The 20,883-nt window shown below is 40.3% G+C and overlaps 1 protein-coding gene across 1 annotated transcript in view; it reads right to left on the bottom strand.

Annotated features, from left to right (window-relative positions):
* GLUD1 (glutamate dehydrogenase 1) overlaps nucleotides 1-20,883 on the bottom strand; it is a 40,052-nt gene that overhangs the window by 16,927 nt on the left and 2,242 nt on the right. The window contains exons 2-5 of the mRNA XM_040242159.1: nucleotides 8,268-8,348; nucleotides 7,663-7,718; nucleotides 6,729-6,792; nucleotides 2,801-2,895 (exon numbers count right to left, since the gene is read on the bottom strand). Coding sequence (XP_040098093.1) covers nucleotides 2,801-2,895; nucleotides 6,729-6,792; nucleotides 7,663-7,718; nucleotides 8,268-8,348 — 296 coding nt within the window. The remainder of the gene's footprint in view (nucleotides 1-2,800; nucleotides 2,896-6,728; nucleotides 6,793-7,662; nucleotides 7,719-8,267; nucleotides 8,349-20,883) is intronic.

Below are 20,883 nucleotides of genomic sequence, written 5' to 3'. Positions count from 1 at the left end.
TTTCTTAAGTGAAGCCTACTCTTCATGCCCTACTTCACTCTCCACAGCCCCCCTGAAGCCTGGCTCCATTCTCACTATTCCAGCCTAGTTGCTGAACTGGCGTCTCCTCAGAACCACCCCCAGCATCCACAACGCAGAGCTCTTGGTCCTTCTCATTCTTTTGTAACTAATTGCTTCCCCCTCCACCCCACAAACACTGTGCAGTCTGTCCATTCCTCCCGATTCTATGGCAGGCCAATAGCGCTCTGGGGCTCCTGTGTAGTCGTCTCTCCCCAACAATCCCATTTTCTGCTGCACACACGGTGAAGCTTACTGTGGCACACACCTGCTCACTTAGCACTTCACTGGCTTCCCTCTGTTTTCAGGACAAAGACCAAAGTGCTTGCTGTCACCTACAAGGTAGGAATCTGGTCTGACTCTCTTCTGCGGGCCTGTCTCATGCCCTCTCTACTCTGGCTACCACAGTCTTCCCTCAGCCTCTCAGGTTCGCTTCTTTTCACATAAGGACCCAGGTGCTTCCTTCTGCCTCTAACCCTTGGCTAGCACCACTTCCCCTGGTTGATAAGTACTCCTCTTTCAGAGTGTAGACCAAAGGTTACATCTCAAGGAGGCTTTTCTGATCCTACTCCAGAGACGGGGTTAGGTTCCCAGTACTCTTTTCATGCCATCAAAGTGCTTCCTTCTAGCCTTTACCCCAATTGTATTGAACACCTTGCTTGTACTTTATTATTTTTTTTCATTCTCCAATTAAAAAAATTTTTTTTATTTAATTATTTTAATTGGAGGCTAATTACTTTACAATATTGTAGTGGGTTTTGCCATACATTGACAGGAATCAGCCATGGGTGTACATGTGTCCCCCATCCTGAAACCCCCCTCCCACCTTGCTTGTACTTTATAAGCCTTGCATGTAGTAAGTGACCTCTCTATATTTTTAGAATAAACTGTGAGCAGTTAGGGTATGGAGTTCTTAGAGGAAGAGAATCAGGCAAACCCTTCCTCACAAAAGAAAAGCCATTGTGTTATCTGAGCCTGTCCACAATGCTTGTACTTGGACAGGTCTCAGCACTCAACCATCAGATCAGCTGAAATCTAAAGGAAGATGCTGACCTTTTCTCATCTTAGTAAGTTCAGTCACCTAAAGCTTGGACTCTGCCAACCCCCCAAGCCCCTTCATAAATATGCGTGTACCCTTAGCTCAAAAGGCTCCCGCTCGTGCTGTTCGGGGAGACGCTGCTTTGGGAAAGATCCCTAGTGCTGACTTGCTCTGACTGGTACACCAAGCCCATCTTCAGTCTGGTCCTGCCTTGGCCTAACACCCATCAAGGTGTATCCAGGTTTTGGGTAACAGGGTGTCTTTCTTCAGTCACTCTCTCTTCCTATTCCTAAGTGGGTTCAAGGCTCCACCCCTTCAAGGACAGAAGGCCAAAGGTGTCAGTGGCACTACTTCCTCGCAGCCCAGAGACTCAAGTCCTCCTGGTGCTTTCTGATTCAACCTTGTCCTTCGCCTTGCTCCCACGTGTGCAGCCCCGTACTGCTGAGTCTACCTCTGAGCCAGTGCTTCTCCCTAGCCACGTGGCTCCCAGGCTGGGAAGGCGGATGCTGACACTGTGGAGGCCGTCTCTTTGCTCTAGCCGAACACTGTGGCCAGCCCTTCTCCCCTAAGGAAGAGCCAGCATCAAAGGCTCCCCGCTGACTAGCAAGTAAAACAAAAACACCGGGACTTGAGTACTTCCTTATTTTTTCATGTACTTCTTCGTTCTCCCATCACCTTTCTAAATGGGCCTTGTCTTCGGGCAATCTGAGCTCTACAGCTTCTCTGCCTATTTATTCCCCAAATCCCCACACTGAATTCTATCCATTTTCAAGGTCTCAGCTCAGTTCAGTTCAGTCACTCAGTCGCGTCCGACTCTTTGCGACCCCATGAATCGCAGCACGCCAGGCCTCCCTGTCCATCACCTATATGCAGGTCAGGAAGCAACAGTTAGAACTGGACATGGAACAACAGACTGGTTCCAAATAGGAAAAGGAGTACTTCAAGGGTGTATATTGTCACCCTGCTTATTTAACTTATATGCAGAGTACATCATGAGAAACACTAGGCTGGAAGAATCACAAGCTGGAATCAAGATTGCAGGGAGAAATTTCAAGGTCTAGCCCTGACCAAATACCTCCTTCCAGGAAGCCTTCCTCCTCCTGCCTTCAGAAACTCTCCACCCTGCTATCACACTATCTCCATACCTTATCTGCTTAATGTGTCTTAGTTTCTTTGAGGAAAAAGCCCGAATTGAACGCTTCTTTATTTCCCATCTACTGTCTTGTAATGAATCCTGCCCTGGTAGGTGATCTTTGAGGGTCCCATCCCAGTGTTGAGAACAGGATTGCATGTGAGTAAAAGCCTAACCCAAGTTCACTACATTTATGATGTAAGATTATTGTTTAGTCACTAACTTGAGTCTGACTCTTTTGCAACCCCGTAGACTGCAGCCTGCCAGGGTCCTCTATCAGTGGGATTTCCCAGGGAAGAATACTGGCGTGGGCTGCCGTTTCCTTCTCCAGGGGGTCTTCCCGATCCAGGGACTGAACCTGAATCTCCTGCATTGGCAGGCAGATTACCACTGAGCCACCTGGGAAGCTCATGATGTAAGACAGACAGGAAGTAAAATAATATATAAAACGAGGCATAATTAAATGAGAGGAGACAAACTCGATGACTTTTCCCCTTATATACATCATCATTTGAACTGTTACTTCTGATAGATAAGAAAACGAAGCCTTCAGGGCCTTGGTGAGTACTCACATAGTGCCCTATGGTGCTAGCGTAGGTGTCAGCAATCCAGGACATCTCTCGCTCGCCTGTGCTCATGTCTGGGGCGGGCACATCAATGCCAGGACCTGGGGACACAGAGAAAGGGCATGGCACCAATGTTTAAGATAAATGCATCTCAAACACATCCTTGCAGTTCTCTATAATAACAAAGCTACCATGGCTAGAAAACTTCAGATTTCATCTAGGTTACTAATTCAAATTATAGAAATACTAAATGTTCCATTACAAAGTCGACACACACAGCGTTACATAACTTCTCCCACTAGTGTTCACTCGCTCTGAGTTTGGAAATTAGTTCTGTACAACAGATACACCACTCAACAGACTTCCGAATGTGCAAGCATAGGCAAATCAGTCTAACCTCTCTTGACCTCGTTCCTTAAACTGCAGTTAGAGATCACAGTGGCATAAGGAGGCTGCAGTTAGAAAGTTTATGTGTCTGACACAGCACAATGACATACCTGCTTTCTGGGGATGTAAACCCTCCTCACCAAGTAGAAAAAGCAAAACCACATAGTGCTGAAGCAACTGTGTTAAGCCCATAATACTTTTACCTGTGACAGAATCCTGCTTTGACCTATTATTAAAAGCTTACTCTGCACAGAAAGTTTTAGACCTTGGCTTTCAGTTCCTCAGAGCAGCAAATCAAATGGTTTGAAGGTAACAAGAAGTCAGCCCACAGGCAGTGACAAGTAACAATGACAGTCCTAATGCTGATGTCCTATGAGATCTCAGATGGAAATGTATTAAATGGTGCCCACTTAAATCTGTAAAGGCAGGAATATATAGAAATAGACTCATCAAAATGGTAAGTAAGAATACAAAACAACCTGTTTAGTGGATCAGTTAACTAAAATACAGTATATCATGCAAAGAAATACTGTTCAGCAGTTACAAGAATGATGTGCACCCATGTAAATGACTTGGAATCATCATTAAAATGTACATGTGGAGAAAAAAGCAGGTTTTGTATAGCAAGTCCAAGTTCCCATTCATATAAATTTTTCTTTTTTTATACATTTGTTATTGTTTAGTCACTAAGTTGTGTTAGCCCATAGATTGTAGCCTGACAGATTCCTTTGTCCATGGAATTTTCCAGGCTAGAATACTGGAGTAGGCTGCTATTTCCTTCTTTAGGGAATCTTCCCAACCTAGGGATCAAACTTGCATCTCCTGCAAGTTTGGGAGGCATATTCTTTACCAGTGAACCACTAGAGAAGTCCTTCTCTATATATACCCATGTGTAATAACTACACTTATTTCCATATAAATGTATGCAGAGGTTTAGAAAGATAAACTTTTTCACTCTATTTAGAGTTCAGTCCTGTTTATAGCTTTCTATATTGTTTCAACTGTAAAATACAAACTCATTACCTTTATAAAAAGAAAACCACAACTTTAAAATGACAAATTGCTCCTGCGTCCTTTTAGAGGTTCCCAGATGGCTCAGAGGTAAAGAATTCACCTGCAATGCAGTAGACATGGTTCGATCCCTGGGTCGGGAAGATCCCCTGGAGAAGGAAATGGCAACCCACTCCAGTATTCTTGCCTGAGAAATCCCATGGACAGAGGAGCAGGAAAGGCTACATACAGTCTATGGGGCTGCAAAAGAGTCACATGACTCAGAGACTGTTACCACCACCACCCAAAGTAAAATTACAAAGTATTATTACTACTGCATACAAAATCAATGTATAGGGATACACAAATTACAAATAATTCCCGAGTTACAGGTAAATTCTCAAATACCTTACAAAGTACAGGTGTGAAAGTTTAGCCTTTTAACACTCAATCCTGTAGATAAAAAGTTGACTGAAAAAGGCACCTGCTTTCGCAGGAGTATAGAGGTAAAGCTAAACAGGTAATTTTGGTGCACAGAGATATAGGGGGATGAAAAGGGAACTCCACAGTTTAAAAGACGATATCCAAATGCACATAACAGAATTAACACCCTTTCACAAACTAAAAAAAGAGAAAAATGAAGGACTACTTCTCAATTCATTCTATGAGGCCAGTATTATCTTGATATGAAAGACTTCATAAGAATACTAAAGACCGGTATCTCTTAGAACAGTATCAGAAAAAATAAAATACTTATGAATAAACCTAACAATTAGTACAAAACTTGTACCTAAAAAACTGTAAAATATGATTAAACAAATGGAAGACATTCAGTACTCATGGACGGGAAGACTCAGTATGGTTAAGATGGCAACACACTACAGATAAGTCAACAGATTAAAGCATCCCTACCAAAACCCCAGGCAACAACATTTTTTTTTTTTTTTGCAGAAATTGAAAAGCTAACCTTAAACTCATTCAATATGACAGGGCTAGGACCCAGACTCAGGTCTAACTCATAATCTGAAACTCTGTGGAAAGGCAAGTCAGAAAATAACTGAAATGATGTCAGTTCCAAAGGTTTGCTCAGGACTAATTCTGTGCCCTAGGGAGAGGAAAAGAAAGCCAACTGCCTCCCTCTTAGGCTACAAAGCTTTCTGGGCCCAGATGTCAGCTTAGTTGCAGAGTGGCTTAGTAAAGCTTTTATACATAAACAAAAAAAGTTAAATTGCTAATATTTAAGCTTTCAGTGTTTTAATGAATCACCTTTTAACCTTTGAAATTACAGGGTTCTTATCAATATAGAGAAAATTAAGTTGTATATACTCTATATATGGGCAATAAATACAACTGAATAAAGTCTGACACCACTCAAGACTATTAAATATGTTTGAGGTTTAAGCTAAGCTATGGCGTAAAAAATTACGAAGGCTACCAGAATTGGTAGTTACTCTGCCACCTCATTAGCGCTTCCCCTGTACAATGACTGCAAGTAAAGCCCACAGCAGTGCCAGGGAGGACGTGCCAAGAAGCCAAATGCCTTTTAAATTATGAAAGACAGGACAAACCTAGTAAAGTTCTCGTGTTACTAGAAGGGGAACTTCAAAATAGGAATACATTAAGTCAATAGGAACTTGTCAGCAGTGAGAAGAATACTAAGAAAGAAAAACAGAGGGTCAGGAAAACAGAAAAAGGAACTTTTCTTTCCTGCTTAGTTTTCTGAGTTTACTATGTTAAACTACGGTAGCAAAATTCTATCAAACAATTTTATTTTATTTATTTATTTTTTTACCACAAATCAATCTTTCAGGACAATAAACAGGTTTAATTTGCTTGAAACTTAAATGGATTAAATAATAATTATAGATCAAAGAATATTCACATCTCACACAAAATAATGTATGATACACATAGTACTATGATACAAAAACATAAAGAAATGAGTATCAGTACCCTCAGAAATTTAGTCTGACCGGCAAAAACTCCTAGTAACAAACATTAGGAGCCCCAGGAATCAGCCAGTGATGGCAGAGTGAGTCAAGAGAATGAGCCTCCACACCTCCCAGCCTGCGCCCACTTCTCTGAAGGGAAAGGCCTGCTTCAGCCTCCGATTCCAAATAGCATGTTTTCTCACTGCTTTCCGAACAGGATTACTATTGCAAAACTCCTTTTCGCATATTAAAAATTACTTATGATGAAGGTATTATTTCGTTCCTAAAATCTTTTTGGATGTCACAATTGTGACTGTGCCTGTGGTTCAATGCTATTACAGTGATCAAAAATCTTATAATGTTATGTCTGTACAAGGAGAAGAGGTGCAAGTGACCTCTGCCGCTGTCCACGCTGTATACTAAGAACGTGAACTTTTCTATTAGAGCGGAGTCACGAACATGCCCTGGTGTGCTCACCATGTTTCACACAGAGCCCAAGTTCTCAAAGGAAAAGGACAAGTCCATCCATGCCTGTATCCATATACAGACAAAAGCAGGAGTTTAAAATCATGACAAGTAGTTTTTAGATGTTCCCACGCTGTGGAAACCTACATGGCAATACATACCAATAAAGCCCTTCTTTGCCAGCTCCATGGTGAACCTCCTTGTGATCTTTTCCAATTCATTATCCTGTAAAGGAGAAAGGTGAAAACAGACAAGAATGAAAAAACAATTTTTGATAGAAAAACCACTAGAGGAGGTAACTAACAGGTGCATCCTATTTTCTTCTTATAGAACATTTTCATACTATCTTGTATAATCTTCAGAAAAACAACTCCTAAAGTAGGCATTTCCATTCTAAACGGAAATTAAAATTTACATTTCTGAGACCAAAAATTAGGTTACCTAAAAAGGACAGGGAAGCCTAGCATGCTGCAGTCCACGGGGCCGCAGAGTTGGACAAGACTCAGTGATTGAGTAACAAGCAACAGAGCAGCACAGTGCTCACACCTGTTCTTGCATTAATATAGGAGCCTGTGAGCAATCCTCATGGTTTATTTTCATTTAATCACAATTTAAAAACATATATAGTTTGTATGCCGATATTAATTCATATAATTTATTAAACGTAATACAGAGGCTAATTAGTAACATTAACTTGGAATTGATAGGATAAATAAAACTTTTACCAAATTACATATCACTAGAACCTTGAGATCCCAACATAAAAACCTCAGATCATAGCTGTATTAGTATATGATATATTTATATATAGTGTATTTACATCACAGCCATATATAATAAACATGTACACAAATGCCTAAGAATATGAATGTATACTTACTACCTTTTAACCAAGTAGGAAAATGAAACAGGACACTGCTGTGAGCAGGCGAGCTTTATCTGGCAGAACATTCAAGGCGCTAGTGGTCTATTTGTTTCTCCTGTGCTTTTCAAAGCAAGGGAACCACTAATGTCACCGGTATAAGGGGTGCACAGAAGCACAGTGATTTCAAGCCCCATTAGTGCTGCGTACACTAATGTCATTTTGATACTTACAGTGTAGTTCTTGGGATTGATCTTTACACCTGCTTTGGCACCCCCAAATGGCACATCTGAAAGAGAAGTTTGAAAGCTGCTATTCCGTATAAAGGATAAAAGAATTAAAAAGGCAGAAAGCACTATGTAATACTATAACAGTGTGATGCCTTTAGCTTTAGTTTCAGAAAGTTCAGTAAATAAGCCCACAATGATCTCTCCTCAAATGATGTGATATAAATTCTAAGAAGATGCAAATTACAGTCATATCTAATCAGAGTGCCTTACTTCTAAAATGTAACAAAGTATTTTTCTTGTATTATAAAAAGTATAGTATGAATAAGACTATGTTTGGTCTTATTCACAGAGTATAGAAAGGGATTTAAACAAATATCTACACTTCAGGAAAATTCAGTTAATTCCTATAAAAAGTTTCCCATTTAGAAAAAGGTAAACCAAGACTGATAGAAAAAAATGATGTAAGTCTTTCACAACCTAAAAAAAAAGCAAAACAAACCCCAAACACTTCTCCTAAGGTATACTTCTCTAACATCTTAAAAGTAACCTTGTATGCAAACATATTTTCCCGGAGTTCTTATTAGGTAGCAACAAAGGAGATCACTTACCAACCACTGCACACTTATATGTCATCAGGGAAGCCAGAGCTTTTACTTCATCTACACTCACATCAGTGCTGTAACGGATACCTGGTTGTTTAAAAAAAAAAAAAAAAAAAGATGGGGTGAGAAAGAAGGGGATGTATTTAGAACATCCTTCCAGCATGTTAAAAGAAATACAACAACTTAAAAATGTCCACACTTTTTAAAGGACAATTAAAGTAGCTTATAATTAGAGTCAGTAACGGATGGAGTTCCCTGGTGTCCCAGTGGTTAAGACTTTGCCTTCCAATGCAAGAGGTACAGGTTTGATCCCTAGTCAGAGAACTAAGACCCTGTATGCCCCAACAGAATGAGCACTGAATTTGATTCAAGTATTCTGATATTTTAGAGAAAAAGATTTGCCCACAAAGGTCTGTATAGTCAAAGCTATGGTTTTTCCAGCAGTCATGTATGGATATGAGAGTTGGACCACAGAAAAGGCTGGGCACCAAAGAACTGATGCTTTCGAATTGTGGTGCTGGAGATGACTCAAGCCCCTTGGATAGCAAGGAGATCGAATCAATCAATCCTAAAGGAAATCAACCCTGAAAATTCATTGGAAGGACTGATGCTGAAACTCCAATATTTTGGCCAACAACACAGAAAGCTGACCCATTGGCAAAGATCCTGATGCTGGGAACGACTGAGGGCAGGAGGAGAAGGGGGCGACAGAGGATGAGATGGTTTGATGGCATCACCGACTCAATGGACACAAATTTGAGCTAATTCTGGGAGATAGTGGAGGATAGAGGCGCTTGGTGTGCTGCAGTCCATGGGGTCACAAAGAGTCAGACATGACTTAGCAAGTGAATAACAACATATAGATACTCAAATGTATAGAATACAGAAACTATGTGCACACCACGCCTTTATCTGCTCGTCTGTTGGACACTTCGAGTGCGTCCATATTTTGGCTATTACGAACAATGCCGCTCTAAACACTGAGGTGCATGTAGCTTTTTGAAATCAGTTATTTTCATTTTTTTCATATACATTCCCAGAAGTGGAACTGCTAAATCATATGGTAGTTCTATCTTTATTTTTCTTGAGGAACCTCCAGTTTTCCAGAAATTGGCTGCACCAATTAACACTCCCACCAACTCTACTGTGTTCCCTTTCCTCCCCTTCCTCACCAACACTTGCTATTTGTGGTCTTCTATTTTTAAATTAGATTGTCTTTTTAGTATGGAGTTGTAGGAGCTGTTTATATACTTTAGATGTTTAACCCAAATGTTTTCTCCCAGACAGTAGATAATGTCTTTTCACTTTGTTGCTGATTTCCTTTGCCTTAGGAGACAGATCCAAAAAAAATATTGCTATGATTTATGTCAGAGTGTTCTGCCTTTGTTTTTCTCTAAAAGTTTTATGGTTTCCGATCTTACCTTTAGGTCTTTAAGTTTTGAGTTTATTTTTGTATCTTTCCCAATTGTATATTCTTGTCTCCTTTTGGGTAGATTAATTGACTGTAAGTGTGTGGGCTTATTTATGGGCTCTCTATTCTGTTCCATTGATCTGTGTGTCTTTTTTGTGCCAGAAATACACTGTTTTGATTGCTGTAACTTTGTAGTATAGTCTGAAGTCAGGGAGCATGATACCACCAGCTTTATTCTTTCTTCTCCAGATTTTTTTGGCTATACAAGATCTTCTGTGATTCCATACAAATTTTAGGATTATTTTTTCCTAGTTCTTTGAGAAACTGTTATGAGATTTTGATAGGGGTTGCATTAAACCCATTGATTACTTTGGGTATTACACACATTTTAATATTATGAATTCTTCCAATCTATGAACACAGGATATTTTCCATTTCTTTTTATCTTCAATTTCCTTCAAAAACATCTTAGATCTTTTATCTCCTTGGTTAAGCTAAAAAATTGCTTAAATACTAAAATGTGTTTATACAAATTAATGAATAGGAAGGACTGATGCTAAAGCTGAAACTCCAATACCTTGGCCACCTCATGCGAAGAGTTGACTCATTGGAAAAGACTGATGCTGGGAGGGATTGGGGGCAGGAGGAGAAAGGGACGACAGAGGATGAGATGGCTGGATGGCATCACCAACTCAATGGACGTGAGTTTGGGTGAACTCTGGGAGTTAGTGATGGATAGGGGAGGCCTGGCGTGCTGAGATTCATGGGGTCGCAAAGAGTCGGACACGACTGAGTGACTGAACTGAATGAATAGGCATTACTTAAGCATGTTAATGGGGCTTCCCTGGTGGCTCAGCAGCAGTCTGTCTGCAATGCAGGAGACCTGGGTTTGATCCCTGGGTTGGGAAGATACCCTGGAGGAGGGTATGACAACCCACTCTAGGACTCTTGCCTAGAGAATCGCATAGACAGAGGAGCCTGGCAGGCTGCACAGAGTTGGACATCACTGAAGTGACATAAGCAGCAGGCATATCATTTAGTGGAAACTAAGCTAGGCCAGGAATCTGGGTTGGGTGCAGTGCCCATCATTTTCTAACAAGTGAATCCCCACCCAAACAGCAACTGCAATGGATGTCTGCACCTGCTCACCTGGTTGAGCAATGAGGTATAAGCAATGCTCTTAGGCTTCACGCCAGAATTGCTTGGGATAATGTGTATGAGGCAGCTGGCGCAGTGTCTGCATGTGGTCAACACTTCACTCTCAACTATTTTCACTTCTATAATAAGTATTACAAAGTAGTGGCAAATAGCAGAGAAATGTACATTTCAAAAGTCTAAATGGATAGCATTTTAAGCAGTTCAGTGAACTCTGATTTCTGAAGATAAATTCGTCTGGGTGGTAAAGTAGTGCACTATTAAGAACCAGCATTTTCCTTATTTTATTTATTTATTTTTGGGGGGTCTACAAACTTGATTGGGAGTGAGAGGGCTAGGAGAGGAGCTGCCTTTGCTTTCTAGCTGTGTCCCCTGCCCCCACGGGGGGTGCTGCCCTGAAGAAACAAAGCGGAAGACCTTTCTGTCCCCAGGCTGAGAAGGCTGGGCTGGAAGAGGCTGAGGGTAGGCCACACAGCAGGAAGGGGCACGCCTGACAGAAGAGAGGGTGTGCAGAAAGAGGCAGCAACCAGCTGGACGCCCAAATCTTTTATTAAGGGGGGACAGTTTGGGGAGGCCTCTCACTGCACAGCCTGTTGGTTGGCGCTGCTTCCCGAGTCCTGTGGCTTCATCACGACCGGCAGCAGGTGGGCGGGAGAAGGGCTCGATGCAGCAGGGCCTCGAATGCCTCATCTGCCCTGAAGGCTAGCCCCACAGTGGCAGGGGCCTGAGGCCGTGGTGTCTGGCTGGTGAAGCCACACTCGCCCAATGTCTTGCCGTCGTCCAGAAGCTGGTCGTCCTTGTACAGCCGCTGCTCATCCGGCGGCCGCTTTACCCTTGACGATGCGCTTCAGCTCGAACACGGTGCTCGACTCTTTGGCGTCCGTGAAGATGGTGGTCTTGTGGCACCGGATCATGAGGAACACGTCCTGGGGACGGCGGGCCAGCGTGAGCGCGGAGCCGGGGCCCCCCGCGCGGCCCTGCACCCCCGCCGCCCCCGGCCCGGGCCCCGGCCCCCATTTTCCTTATCATATATAGAGCCCTGTCATCAGTCATGAGTGTGCTTTTAGAGTCTGTGCAGTTTAGTTCAGTTGCTCAGTCGTGTCCGACTCTTTGCGACTTCATGTATCGCAGCACGCCAGGCCTCCCTGTCCATCACTAACTCCCGGAGTTCACCCAAACTCACGTCCATTGAGTCGGTGATGCCATCCAGCCATCTTATTCTCTGTCATCCCCTTCTCCTCCTGCCCTCAATCCCTCCCAGCATCAGGGTCTTTTCCAATGAGTCAACTCTCCGCATGAGGTGGCCAAAGTATTGGAGTTTCAGCCTCAGCATCAGTCCTTCCAATGAACACCCAGGACTGGTCTCCTTCAGAATGGACTGGTTGGATCTCCTTGCAGTCCAAGGGACTCGCAAGAGTCTTCTCCAACACCACAGTTCAAAAGCATCAATTCTTCGGTGCTCAGCTTTCTTCACAGTCCAACTCTCACATCCATACATGACCATTGGAAAAATCATAGCCTTGGCTAGACGGACCTTTGTTGGCAAAGTAATGTCTCTGCTTTTGAATATGCTATCTAGGTTGGTCATAACTTTCTTCCAAGGAGTAAGCATCTTTTAATTTCATGGCTGCAGTCACCATCTGTGGTGATTTTGGAGCCCCCCCCAAAATAAAGTCTGACAGTGTTTCCCCATCTATTTCCCATGAAGTGATGGGACCGGATGCCATGATCTTCATTTTCTGAATGTTGAGCTTTAAGCCAACTTTTTCACTCTCCACTTTCACTTTCATCAAGAGGCTTTTTAGTTCCTCTTCCCTTTCTGCCATAAGGGTGGTAACATCTGCATATCTGAGGTTATTGATATTTCTCCCAGCAATCTTGATTCCAGCTTGTGCTCCTTCCAGCCCAGCGATTCTCATGATGTACTCTGCATGTAAGTTAAATATATGAGTCTGTTCAAGTAGTCACTAAATTATATGAACTTCTTTTTTCTAAAAGATTTTTTTTTAAATGTGGACCAGTTTTTTATTGAATTTGTTACAATATTGTTTCTGTTGTGTGTTTTAGTTTTTTCACCAGGAGGCATGTGAGATCTTAGCTCCCCAATCAGGGATCAAACCAGCACCCCCTGCATTAGAGGGGGAAGTCTTAATCACTGGAGCACCAGGGAAGTCCCCCTTCCTTTCTTAAGTGGGGAAAAAGTTATACTTTCCCTTCCCAGTGCTTATAACTAGTGCCTTCAACGAAAAACAGCTTGAAATATTAACATTCAGAAATCATACAGAAATTTAAGTTCTAGACTTAAATGCTCATTGGAAACCAGACCCTTCTTTCTACATGGTGTAAACAAAACGTCTATTTTATTGCAGAAGTCGTGGAATGATGAGTCAGAAACTGTGCATGTAAGAAAAAACATGTTTCCACTGGGTGGCACCCAGGAATTCCTGTTTGTAAAGTGAAATTTTCTTTCCTAGCCACACCCATTTACAGAGTTCAACTCAAAGACACTGAAGAACAGTAGTCACATAAATTACCTCTCATTCCACAGGCATTTTCTGCAGGCTAGGAACCAATGACGACTTCCAGTGAATTGAGGCAAGGGATGACTATAAGGAAAGTAGTGGAGTCAGGGGAATAAGCCTTGGAACAGATAAGGGTAGACACAGAGAGGAACCTAGAAACCAGTGCAAGGGGTGCCTGGGCTAAGGAAGACATATGCTTTTATTTTAACTTTCTAATTAGTAATACATGAATGTTTTTAATTCTGGAAATCAGCAGATATACTAGTACAGAGTGACTCACACTATTAATCTGAGGGGGAAAAAAAACAACCTCAACAAGTACTCTGCACTAAACACTCGAGATAACAGGTTAACAAACTCCAGTAATACAGGAAATTACCTATACCCAAGGGATAGTTGGTTACTCTTCTTCCTTTGGGATTGGAAATCAAAGAAAATTACTAAAAATATACTGCCACCTGAAAAATTCTTCATCACATTCTCACTGATGTTAAGAATATGATTGCAAAGAAGACAATATTTCCACTAACTTTGTAAATTCAGTGGATTGGGAGATACTATATTAAGACAAAGTTACTCATGAAGCCAAATACCCACATGCATAAAAGAAAATCAGAAAAACTTAAAACATTTTAAACCAAAATGAAGCAAGAAGGACCTTATTTTCAGTATGAATATTCTCATTTTTTATAGAACCAAGGCTTTCTCTCCCTCTCTTCTGTGGCAGAGAAGGCCAAAGGTAAGCAAGACCAACAGAGAGTGGATGGGGTACAGGGACAGAAACTAAAAGGAACAAATCTTATTAGAGAAATGGAGAAAAGTACGTTAGAGTTTTTGGGTATCCTAAAGTCTTAGAGCCTAGGCTGACATTAGCATTACTACTGTTTGCGAAGAAATCAACTGGGTCTTTGAAAAACAGATGTAATAATGGAGGTAGACGCTTCCAATGGAAAGCCTAACTCCACAGCTGGGTACACTAGAAAGGGAACTGGGTGATTACAGAGGTGTGGACCACAGGTCTAATGTCATAAGAAATGCGGTGCGGGGAAAGGAATAAATTAGAAGGTTGGGATTAACATATACACACTATATAAAACAGATCAACAAGGACCTACTGTATAGGTAGGTCTACTGTATAGGAATTCTACTCAGTACTCTGTAATAACTTCTATGGGAAAGAATCTGAAAAATAGAAATAAACATACGTATAACTCAATCACTATGCTGTACACCTGAAACTAACATTACAAATCAACTATACTGCAATATAAAACGAAAATTAAAGAAGAGAAAGAAAGGGGGTCTGAAGTCAAGGACTATGGCTGACAGTAATCTGTGCTTTCAATTCACCAGAGTAAACTAAAGAAACACCACCCATGACAATGTTTATTATTTATCAAACTTAGTAACATTGGAGGAAGGGTTGGTAATAGAACTTTGTAATCACTCCTTTGATTCTCCAGAGAAGTTAACCTAATATATACTTATTTTGAGCTAACTAGTATCCAGATGTTTGAAAAGAACATCAGTGAAATGCAGACACCTGCAAACCATACACAGCATGAAATGTTTCTCAGCCTTTTAACTTAATTCCCAGAGATTTTCCTTACTACCTTCAAGAGCCTAAGATTGGTGTACAGTAAGTTTTTCTAGAAGGAAAAAAATCGAAAGCAAAAACTGGCTATGTTGCTATGGTGATAAAGAAAACACACCAGCTGATTACACTGAAAAAGATGCAGTGAAAGCCACTGCCGAGTAGCTTGAATTTTTCTTCCTTTTCCTAGCTGACTCAAAATCAAAACATACAAAAAGCTCTTAGCAACTGAGGAAGCTTTGCTTTTTTATGTTGAATCATTAACTAAATAATACATTCATGTAAATTCAAATGGTTTTAAATGTCACTTGAACCTGGATCTTTTAATAGGGTTTGACTTATGGATCAGAAATTCGATTTCCATCTGTATTTTGTCTTTTCAGAAACTATACTCAATAACCAAGAGTTCTGCCACAAGCATAGAAACCTATAAAGGCAAAGAGGACTTACAACTCTTACTAAAGTTCATGCAATACCACACTTGCCATTTACTCATTAGAACCTATTTTCTCAATAATATAATCCCCTAATTCGCAATGAAAGAACATAACTTAATTTAAAATGAGGAGAGAAGGCAAAGAAGCAGTGAGAAACCAGTACCTACCCACCAGCAAGTAAACACTCAAAGTCTCACAAAAATTCCTTCAGCCTCAGGAAGGAGTATCCATGTAAGAAGGCAAGGAACACATCACAGTTTTAACCTATTATCAAAATTTTTATTTTAAGCACTTTGGAGAAATAAATCTAAGCCTTCTGGAAGTGAATGTCTAACAGATGCTGAAAAAATGGAATGGAAACTGTATTTCTTTCCATTGAAATTTCAAAATTATATAACATATATGCCTGTCTTCATCAAAATTCAAATACGGAAAAGCAGATGTCTCCTGATTACCACTTATGACCTCATTCTTTAGGGGTGAATATTCTTAGCCACTTAAATGTGTATGTATCCTTCCAAGTCATTTCCCTGCATTTATGTACATACATATCTATAGAACATACAGCTCTGTTTTGTGCTTAAGTATTTAACTTAAAGCCCAACGGATGGAGGAAAGAATATGCATTAAGGCGGGGGACGGAAGATTCTGTTAATTTTTATTTTATTGATTCCTTACTCTGATAATAATACTAAACTTAGTCACACCTTCATACCAAATAGGTCTTGGGAATGATGCTAGTAAGACTTGTGAATATACAGTAGGTAACATTTAGTAAAAGACAACAATTCGTTATAAAAAGGTTCAAAGAGGTAAAGGCTCAAATTTTCAGATATCTAGTTTCATATCTATTATTTACAAGTCTAGGAGATATCTGAGAGGGATCTTAAGAGAGGAAGAGAATTATGGGGATATTGGAGGCAAGGTAGGGACAGGTGCCACAGAGACTATACTTTGCAAGGATAAAGCTGAGAAAAATACATGCCTGTCTTTTTTCCTAAGGACCATTTCACACCAGATTTCCTTTATTTTCAAAGTCCAATCCTCTTTCCTCGTAACACTTCTTTCCCTAATACCAGTTTTTCTATCAGTGTCTCAGAGGAGAAAACCGAGTTATCTTTGACTCTCCATTCCATGCACCCTACCTGTAGGGGAATCCTGAAGCTATCAAGGAGCCAATAATTGGTTCATCAGAACAAAAGGTGCTCTTATTCACCCAGGAAATTCTAAGGGCTTTAGGAACTCTGTATAGGATGCTCCTGCCATCCCCCAAACCCTGGAAATTACAAGGATTTCAGGGGCTCTGTGTTAGCAACTAGAGTTGAAGGCCAAATATTGAAACAATGGGCATGCTCAGAACCCCTATCACTCAGGAAATTACACAGGTTTTAAAAGTTCTGTATTAGTAATCAAATGAATATTTATGCTATAAAACCCTTCTTTTCACTATTGACAAACACAGTCTGTCCTCACGGCCCCAACACACACAGTCCTGCCTCCTGCTAGACCTACGGCCAACTCCTCTTTGGCATCTCTTTATCTGAAATGACCTTTTCCCAATCTAAGTCCTATCCAGCCTTACCTACCTCTAGACAGCTCTTCTCTGGCGTCTTCCTTGAACTCCTACTGCAGTAACATATCACTCAGAGTGCTCTCAACTGTGTCACTAGAACCCGCCTGCAATGCAGGAGACCAGGGTTCCATCCCTGGGTTGGGAAGATCCCTTGGAGAAGGGAATGGCTAACCACTCCAGAATTCTTGCCTGGAGAATTCCATGCACAGAGGAGCCTGGTGGACTACTGTCCATGGGACTGCAGAGTCGGACACGACTGAATAGCTAATGCTTTTTAGGAAAGGAAAATCAGTCTTTATAATTTTCATTTGTGTCACCTTTCACATTTTCAACTAGCCAAGACGCAATTCAGCAAAAGTAGAGGGTCTGAGAGACTTTCGCCAGGAACAGTCAAGAGAAGTGATTCACGATCAAGTTTGCTTATAGAAGAGATACCCAGAAGAAAGCTATTTTAAAAATTATTTGCACTGACTAGTAATAAATTTTGATTAACTCTTACATGATTCAATTTTTAACTTTTTACATGAATAAACCCAGACAGTAAAGACTCAGAAGGTGGGTGCCGGAATCATATGGCTAGAACCTGAACTGAACCCTACTACTTACTGCCGTGTAGCCCCCCACAAGGAAGACCTCATTCTTTAACCTTAGTATCTGCATCAGAAAATCTGGGTCAACAGTGCATTCATAAGGTTGTTCTGAGGAATCAAAGCAGTGGTGTATGGAACGCTCTTAGCGAAATGAATGGTTTAAGACTCAACAAATGTTATCTAGCCCCTTGTTTTGCCAGCTGACCTTTGTGAAGGCAGACTCTCCTACAGCTGCCTTTTGAAAGGTAATCAGAAATATTCTGAGCAGCCCTCTCCCAGACTGTCTTCTTGCCCTTCAGAAAACCTTTCCTGCCTTTATTAGTAGTATTAACACTTCAGTTTTGATAGTGTGTACTGCAATCTGCATTAATTTCTGCCTCTGGAAAGGCGAAAACATTGATTCATCTGGATAGCTAGGTCAGTTTTAGATAACAGTTGTGGTCTTAAGATTGTTCACGGTTATCTTGTAGGAAAGGACTGGGAATAGAGCTGCTTCATTTTATAACTTTCACAAATATTCACAAAAACTGTTCACAATTATTCACAAATGTTCACAAATTATTAGAACACTTGTATTTTAACAGGGATTTGTGGGGTGGAGCAGTTATGGGCCCATTTATGAATCAACATGCTTCATTAAAGTGCTATTTAAAGGTTTTTCCCTTCATTATTTATAACAATCTAATTATTATGCAAAATAATCAGAAAAAAAAGTCTCATGTCAGAGACTATGTAGCCTAGGAATTTTCAACATCCAGAAGTTGATACTTTAGGCTTTATTCCTCAGTTATCTTTAACATAACTGGATATGAAACAATTTTATTAAGCAATCTAAATTATCACCAACAGCGCTAAAGCCAATTTCTTCCCACTATATAAGTTATAAAGTCTAAGTAATTCTCTACACTTAGCAATTTACATGTCAGTTTTACTGGAGTTTGATACACACTATTGATGTTTGTCCTCAAATTTTTGATGCCCCAATTCCTGCAACGTGTCCTTTGCATAATGAGTAAGTAGTAAGTATTTGTCTTTCTGCATATAGGGTTTTTACTGCCAAAGCAAACTAGCTAGAGGAATTCACAGCAAGCGACAGGAAGACGGAAGGAGACGGAAGGACAATCAGGTCTCTTGTATAGGTCTCCTCCATTATCAGGGCTTTTCATTCCCTAGTATTTCTGGGGAAAGCATCTGGCTCCATGAAACAGAAAAGACTTTTATAACAGCAACACCAATTCATATTTAACTAAACAATATTAAAAAGAACAGGGCTACTACCACAGGGCTAAGGGCTAGAAGGTAGAAGACATATAAGCTACCTGTGGTCTAAATGACCTTTCAGACTGAGTTAAATGTATAGATACAGACTCACTCTAAACAGACTACACAGTGTGAATTTATTCAAACTTACCTATGTTTTGACTGTTGTCAATTCAGCATAAGAGAAATAAATCTGAAACTTTTTTTTTTTCAGTGTAAGCAGAGGAAGTCTCATTTTGAAACAGTATCAGTACTTTCTACAGTTTTCCCCAAAGTACTACTATTTACCACAAAATCAGATCCCAAAGGCTGAAGGGGGGCTTCAATACTGTATTAACTCCAACTCTTATCGGGCTTCCCTGCCCCACCCCCTACATCCAGTTGCCCAAAGACAACAACAAAGACCATCTACCTCCTACTGTTTCTCTTTTGCATTTTGGTTCTTAAAAAATAAGTCAATGGGTTAATATACACTTTTTTTGGGTGCTGACATTTGCAGCTAAATAAGACAATGTATCAGAATTACATCAGCTTTATTTAAATGATAATTTTAGAAAGTTCTGAGAGGAAAAGTCAGCCACAGGAATTTGGACTCAACATTTTTAGCCTGAGGACTAAAGAGTGGGGGATGGGAGGACTGGAGAGAAGAGAAAGTAAACTGACTCTTGCATCAATGAACTGCTATCATCAATCTCTCTACTTCTCTCCAATCAGTTAAATAATTTTTCTTCTAAAAAGGTACATTAATCTCAGGTAGAACCATAGCCAATAAAACACAGAGGGTTTATACTGAGAAAGTTAATAGGAATAATCACTGATAATGTTTTCACCACGTTTGAAAGAGTCTTCTCAAAGCAAATTCCACAAGATTAATCTTTGCTGAAAATATCTAAGGCCTCTCTTGAAACTTTCCGTCAGAGCATGAAGTACACTCTTTTGCAAATCCTTAACAGATGCAAACCTACTGGCTTCCTTTAAATATGGTATGTGGGAAAAGAGAAGCATAAAAACATATGTATTATTAAATATTTACTTGGTATAAAGTACACATTAGCCACTCTCAGTTCTTAAAACCACCTGTTTCCCTTACAGAGATTATAAATTAGATTGTTGTTTTGTTTCAACCTTAAGAATTTTATGTTGGAAAACTCAGGTGTAAGGTTGCTCTTGAAGAAAGATTAGGAAGCTGAGGATTGGAGAGAACGATGATGAAGAGCAGACAAGGGTCCTCCCCAACTCAGACAAGCTGGTTGAGAAGGCAGCGGAGTGAAGATGGGGAGAGAAGTGTGCTAAGGAGGGTAAATTCACACGGCTGATCCAAAGCACTTAAAAAGTCTCAATCACCTAATACACGCTGTATTTCTAAAAATAGTTAATAACTTCCTTGTAGTATTTAATTAGAAGCGAAAAAGAAAAACCCAGGGAAAATAAGTCCTTCTTGGAATACACATTCTCTGCAATAAGATGGGGATGATAAGGGTAGGAAGATTCCAGAGTGTCATGAAAGCAAAGTATGGATGTCTACAGCACCTCTGTTTTGTAGCTCATCTGTTTAGTATCCTGTTCATTATCTTAAGCAATCTAAAATATGTTGAAGAGCCTTCATAGCTACATAATCCTTCCCAATCCCGCTCCCTCTGTATTCCTTAAGATAATATACTCATCAGTTTATACACGCTGATTTTCTTTTGTATTATCTTGCAATGTTTGCTACTACTTATTAGGTGCAATTCAGTTTCTGTTTATATGCTGGGATTTAGCAGTGCTTTCAGTAGCAAACCTTCTTGTAAACAGGATAAAAAGAACAGAGAATTGTATCCTAACATTCTAGTTACTAGAACCTAGTAGAAACAAGTGCTACAATAACAGTGCTTTCTATAGCTGATGCAATTTATTAATGTTTTGGTATTAAAAACTATGGCAAGATGAAGAGGACTAACAAACTAGGGCAAACTTCAGTTGCTTTCGTGAGTTTTTGGAGCTGTGACTCATCATAGGAGAGGACATGGCATAAAGGAACAGAATATAAAGAACTTCAAAGAAATGAACTCAGATCCTGCAGGAAAACAAATATATTGGC

Source organism: Oryx dammah, unplaced genomic scaffold, assembly GCF_014754425.2.
Source record: "Oryx dammah isolate SB20612 unplaced genomic scaffold, SCBI_Odam_1.1 HiC_scaffold_6, whole genome shotgun sequence".
NCBI classification, from domain to species: Eukaryota; Metazoa; Chordata; class Mammalia; order Artiodactyla; family Bovidae; genus Oryx; species Oryx dammah.
This window is presented reverse-complemented; position numbering and strand designations above follow the sequence as displayed.